At 39.3% G+C, this 6,468-nt stretch overlaps 1 protein-coding gene across 1 annotated transcript; it reads left to right on the forward strand.

Moving 5' to 3' along the window:
* Nucleotides 1-2,253: 2,253 nt before the first annotated feature.
* On the forward strand, nt 2,254-5,464 carry LOC148049081 (mas-related G protein-coupled receptor member H-like). Its single transcript, XM_087703817.1, has 3 exons — nt 2,254-2,379; nt 4,099-4,236; nt 4,378-5,464. The coding sequence occupies exon 3, from the start codon at nt 4,505-4,507 to the stop codon at nt 5,357-5,359; it is 855 nt and encodes a 284-aa protein (XP_087559943.1). The 5' UTR covers nt 2,254-2,379; nt 4,099-4,236; nt 4,378-4,504; the 3' UTR covers nt 5,360-5,464.
* The last annotated feature ends 1,004 nt before the right edge of the window (nt 5,465-6,468 follow it).

Consider the following 6,468-nt stretch of genomic DNA (forward strand, 5'->3'; position numbering starts at 1 on the left):
AGAAGAAAATAAGCAAATACAACAACGGAAGGAGGAAGGAAGAGGAGGGAAAGAATAGAAAAGGAGAGGAAATAAGGGAGGGTAGTAAGAGTAGGAGAGAGAATAGGAAGGGGAAGAAGAGAGGAAGAGTAGGGGAGAGGGAGGGGAAGAAGAAAAGAGAAAGGAGAGCAGGAAAGAAGAAGGTAGAGAAAGGAGGTTGGGAGGACGGAAAAAGAAGCAGGGTTGTTGTAATATAAGATGGATGTATGGGGTGGCAGGAAAGTAACCCCGATTATATTTTTAAAAGAATTGTGATAAATGTTAAAAGATAACATATAAATATTAACAGTACGTATGAGAATGTATATTTGGGAATGTATATATTCACAAATATCCTCCGCGAGCTGCACTGGTTACCGATCAGTCTCCGGATACGCTTCAAGGTGCTAGTCGTCACTTATAAAGCCCTTCATGGTATTGGATCTGGGTACTTGAGAGACCGCCTGCTGCCAATTACCTCCCACAGACCCCTTAGATCTCACAGGGTTGGCCTCCTCCGGGTGCCATCTACCAGCCAATGCCACCTGGCTACTACCTGGGGGAGGGCCTTCTCTGTGGCAGCTCCGGCCCTCTGGAACGAACTCCCCGCAGGGATTCGGACCCTCACCTCTCTCCAGGCCTTCCGAAAAGCCGTCAAAACCTGGCTTTGCCGGCAGGCCTGGGGGTGATGAGTTCCCTCCCCTCTCGACATGTATGGTTGTGTGACTGTTGTCTACTTTTATTATTTGTATTTTGTCTTTTTATGTTCCCCTTTTCCCCCCTTGAATTGTTCGCCGCCCTGAGTCCTCCCGGAGAAGGGCAGGATACAAATAATAAAATACAATACAAATAATACAATACAATACAATACAATACAATACAATACAATACAATACAATACAATACAATATATGACAAAGAAAAAAAAACTTAAAAAATAACACTGACTGGAGCCCTCACTCATTACCTCTCCCACCTTGTACCGGAGCCCCCCCAACCTCTCTCTAAGTGGCCACCTGGGAGGGGATGCATCCACACACATACCTACTCTAGGTTGGGAGGCTCTTTACATAGCTTAAGGTGGTGTATCCATTGCATGTATTCTTGGACAAAGAGACCCTGCTCATGGTCCCTTCGTGAACCCCAGACTGGACTACGACAATGCACCTTACATGAGACTGCCCTTGAGGAGTACTTGGAAGTTTCAACTGGTCCAAGAGCCAATATTCAGCCATTTTGTACTTTTCAGTCATTTTAATATTTTGAATGGCCTTCCATGCTACTTCTGAGAAGAACACAAATCTACAGCGATTGGGCTTCTAAAGTTATCATGTTGTTCTGTCATTTAAGGATCAGCTATGATAGAGGAACCACAGGAGGTTAATAGATGACAGAAGTGACTGATGTAACTTTCCTTCTCCTGCCTTTATGAGATATACCAGATCTCCAAAATGCTTGCTGTACTGATAAGAAATGCCTGCTAGATTTGTTCGCTTTGATAAACTCTAAAATCACATGATTTTTTTTGCAAGCATGGGCCTAGAAATGCTGGAAAACTTTGTCCCTGGTCCTTTGATTTGGGAATACTCAAGTAACCTACTCTGGAAAGAATGAAATGGATTTCATCTCCACCTTTGGGTTGATTTATTTAGGTGTAGCCTGGGAGGCAACAAAAAACTCTCTAAAACTACCTTAGGAGAATTCACACAGAGTGCTAAGCCAGAGTTGATGGCATTAATCTCAGTTTTCTGGCTTCACAGAATACGCTGATCTAATAAGCATGGCTTGTATACAAACCACAGTCAACCTTTGGCTTAGCATAATATGGGAACTCAGAAAAAACTCATCTCCAAGTCACAAGAAATTTGTTCCTAATTATAGTTTCTAAGCAGAGCAATCAATTTCATCATCATCTTACATTCAAATTCCATTGTGGGGAATTGTACTCTTCCTTCCATTTTTTAAAAACACATAAACAACTTAGCAAATTCTAGGTAGTGCACATCTAATACATTTTTTTCTTAAATACTACTTTTCATTTATCGTTCCTTAAATCACTGTGTTAAAACCAAATCTCAATTCATGAACTTAAAACTCCTATCGCCTTTTGATATGACGGCATCTTTAAGCACCTCCTTTGCATCTTGTGATGCGACTACACTTTAAGTTGTGAAAGACAGAGACACATATGACACAAGTTCAAAGAAAGTTTGCAGCTTGGTCCAGCTCAATTCTTCTTTCTCTGAAGCAGGAACTAATTGCATCAAGCGGAGGCTAACGGGAGTCATTGAAAAAGAGCTCATATCCTTAAATTCTGAAAGAGTCCTGTCGGTTCTGTTTGGAGATTCTTATCATCATCAGGTAATGCTTCTGATTTTGTAATTGTTATTTTCAAATTACTCCTTTCTGAGGTCAAGGTAGGACTTGGGGATCATCAGGATGGGATCAATTAATCCTGAAGGATCCTCTGATCAATAATGGAATTATTATAATTTCCCCCCGTATGGTGTGACAACAATATTCTCATGCCTGATTCCAATAAGTTAATGTTAAAGTTAATATGTTTTTGAAGATCTTTTATACATTTTTTACATTCTTTTGTTATAGTTATTGTGTTGTTGGTCTTCTGAATGGAAAAGGGAAGTGGGAAGTATCTCAGAAGGACACTCCCTAGTTTTCTAGAAAGTAAAAATAAAGCAAAGTGAAAGATCTTTCAAACTTGAAATACTCTATTATTGCAAACTTACAGTAAAGGTGCTATTAGTATTCATGTTTTACGCTTCTTGTCTGTACTACCTTGTTCATATTAATCTTGCTGATCAATGAGCTTTAATGGGTGAAGGTGGAACTTGTGTCTCCTCGCTCTTCATACTGTATCTTAACTTGTCCAACTCACTGGCCTTGAGATACAATTGTAAAACAGGTCAATAAAGAGGATTCCATTTATACAAGAGATGAATTTGCTGAAATATTTTCATTTACTATGCCTGGAGAATCATTCCAAAACTGGCATCCTGCTGCATACAGGAAGATGGCAAAGAAATAATTCTTTTTTAAGAAAGTGAAGAATAGACGTCCATGCTTCAAACATCTTAGAAGAAATTTGTCTAGGAGATGCTTTCAGCTTATCTTCAAGCCAAGCTCCCAGACCACCATGTGAAAGCAATGACCACAGGCAATGGAAAATAAAACCAGCACAAGTATCTGGAGAGAATTCTGCTCGGTGTCTTATGGTGACAGCAATCTTTTCAAATATACTAGAGAAATTGGGAAAGAGAAAGAAAAGAGAAAGAGAGTGAGAAAGACAGAGAGAGGGGGAATGAAGGAAGGAAGGAAAGGAAGGAGGGAAGGAGAAAAGAGGGGAGGGAGAGGAGACAAGAATTGATGTTTCTCCTTTGAAGATTCTTCCCATCCTCAAAAGATATGTTAGGAGTAAAAGTAGCGCTTGAGTGGTGGTAATTGTTATTTGCAAAGTACATTTTCAGTTCCTGAGTTCAGGATAGGACTTGGGGACCAATAAGACAGTATCAGTTAACACCACAGAAATCTATGGCCACCTCAAAATCTCATTCTCAGTTTGTTATTCAGCTTTATTTAGTTATGTTTTTATTTTGCCTTTATTAGTTTTATAAATAATTCAAAGTGGTGTAGATACCCTTCTCCTATTTTGAGACCATGTGCAGACAAAAGCCCGGAAAAGCACCAGGCTCAGACAAGATAACTCTTTCTTGCTTAAAAGCTTATGCTGACCAACTGGCCCCCATCTTCACCCGCATCTTTAATAAATCACTAGAGATGTGCTATGTTCCTTCTTGCTTCGAACAGTCTACTATTATCCCAGTGCTGAAGAAACTCTCTATTCTATTCTATTCTATTCTATTCTATTCTATTCTATTCTATTCCATTCCATTCTAAACCTGCCTTTGAAAATTGTGATTTATGGTATTTTAAGTGATGCTTCAAATGTTTTTGGACTACACTCAAGGGCACCTATTACTTCTGGTAATAACTTCATTATGTTATGACGTGGTTTTCTGTCTTTGTATATTTATGACCAGTAAAGACCATTTTTTCCATTAGTCTTGCAGTTGCTGGACCTGATTGCTTAGACAACAGTTTTGAGTCCTGTAACCTACTAGGCACCAGATGTCCAGAAACTCCAACATCTAGAGTGGTTCTTCTTGATCCAAATGACAACTGGTCCTGGTATGGTTTTCTGTAAGTTATGCCTCATTTTATTGTTTATAGAAGAGGGCCCTTTCATCTATTGTTGTTAATATTATTAGAGAAGGTAGACATGACTATATGATAAGTATGGAGGAATGATTGAATCTGCTCTTCTTTCTTTTCTTCTAATAGGAACTTCTATTCGAAAAGCAGAGATTATAGCTGCATTACAAAAATCTCTTGGTGGATTTCATCCTGAAGTTCTAGAGCAGAGTATTCGGAGTATAATACTATCAATTATTTGGATTTGTGTAAAAATATGCTTGGCTTTCTTATCACATACTTAATCCTCTGCTGTATTGGAATCCCATTAAATGGAATTGTTATCTGGCTACTTGGCTTCCAGATTAAGAGAAACCCTTTCACTGTGTTGATTCTGAATTTAGCAATTGCTGACTTTGGATTACTTGTATCTTTGGCTATATTTTGCACTTGTTTTTTTGTAAACTTTTCGAAATTAATAATTCCTTGTTTGATCATGTTTTGTCTCTCCCACGTCATGTATATCAATGGTATTTTTCTTCTGGCAGCCATCAGCATTGACCGGTGTGTGTGTGTCTTCTTCCCAATCTGGCATCACTGTTCCCGGCCAAAATATTTGTCCCCTATTGTGTGTGCCTTCCTATGGGTCTTCTCTTTCGTCTTTGTTGGAATTGCAAACATTATGGAATTTGTATTTAAATATCGTGGCTTCTCATATCTCCATTTGGTTGTGACTGCTGTGCTTTGCCTTCCATTGATCGCAATCACTACTCTGATCCTATTTTTCAAAATATGTCTTAAACCCAAACAGATCAAACGTGGACGAATGTTAGTGATGATCTTAATTACTCTTCTCTGTTTCCTTATTTTTAATCTTCCGTTAAATATATATGGGTTCATTGCTTATACTTACAGTAGAGATTTTCCCCAAACTTTTGCATGGTATCAATTCATAATTTTGGGTGCTTCCCTAAACAGCAGTGTTAATCCAGTGATCTATTATCTGGTTGGGAGAAAGAGACGAGCTCAGACCAGGGAGAGCATCAAGGTCATTTTTCAAAGAGTCTTCAAGGAAGATGAAGCTCCTGAAAGCAGAGAGAAATCTACAAACACTGTTTCAACCCCTCTGTAAAAATGTAGTTTTAACTTGTCTCTAATCTTGGAAATTGCTTGACTACAAAAATGTGTTTCTTGCTACAAAAATAAAATATAAATTTATTTTGCTTCCCTCGAAAAAGTATGTTGTCAGAGTTCATCTTGAAGACTGAGGAAAGATGTGGGAAGCACAAATTTTCTCTCCACTATTGTAAACTAACTACCCAGAACCATACCATAAAGATATCAGAATGATGGCACTGTCATGGTCTGCCCACAACTTGCAGAACTGACAGCAGAGTTGTTCTGTGAGGAGGTTGGGGAGGAACATGGGCCAGTCCTGGAGTGTGGGGAAAGCTCGGATGAGGGCTCTGGATTGGAGACCGAGAGGGGGCTAGGGGGCCATCAGGGAGTTATGTGCTGCCTCCAGAGCCTCCACAGTTGGACGTCAGCCAGGCAGAGGAACAGGGGGAGCCTGTTCCCAGTGGTCGCTTGCACAGAGTCACCAGAAGACAAGAACAGTTAAGACAAAAGGGACGACTCAGGAGTAAGGCTTGGCCCCTTCCATAGCACATAAAGGAGGAGCAAAGGCATGTGAGCCTATGCATGAAACAACTTTGTTCATCCTGGTTGGTTTAAATTCTGAAGCTCCTTAGCATAATATACGAACACATAAAACAGTGATCTGCAAGCCACAAGAAATTTGTTCAAATTATTGTCTTTAAGCAAAGCAATCAATTTCATCCTTATCATCATCTTACTTTCAAATTCCATTACTTCCACTGTGGGGTATATACTCTTCCTTCCATTTTTGCGTATATAAACAACTTGGCAAACTCTAGTTAGGGCACATCTAGTAAAAATATTCTTAAATGCTACTTTTCCTTTATCATACCATAAATCATCACATGAACCAAATGTCAGTTCATGACATTAAAACTCCTACCCCCTTGTGATATGATGGTATCTTCAAGCACTTCCTTTGATCTTGGGTGCGATTACACTTTAAATTGCTAAAGTCAGAGACGCATATGACACAACTTGTTTTTTCTATCTGGGAAAGTTTGCAACTTTTTCTCTGAAGCAGGAATGAACAGCATCAAGTGGAGGCCAACCGGAGTCATTAAAAAAGAGCTCATCCTTAAA

The sequence above is a fragment of the Thamnophis sirtalis genome, unplaced genomic scaffold (assembly GCF_051295495.1).
Source record: "Thamnophis sirtalis isolate CommonGarterSnake01/CBP01778 unplaced genomic scaffold, rThaSir2_p1.2 scaffold_2, whole genome shotgun sequence".
Taxonomy (NCBI): Eukaryota; Metazoa; Chordata; class Lepidosauria; order Squamata; family Natricidae; genus Thamnophis; species Thamnophis sirtalis.

What these genes read in the sequence shown, in the direction of transcription:
- LOC148049081 (XM_087703817.1), top strand. Translation starts at nt 4,505, where the DNA reads ATGCTTGGCTTTCTTATCACATACTTAATCCTCTGCTGTATTGGAATC.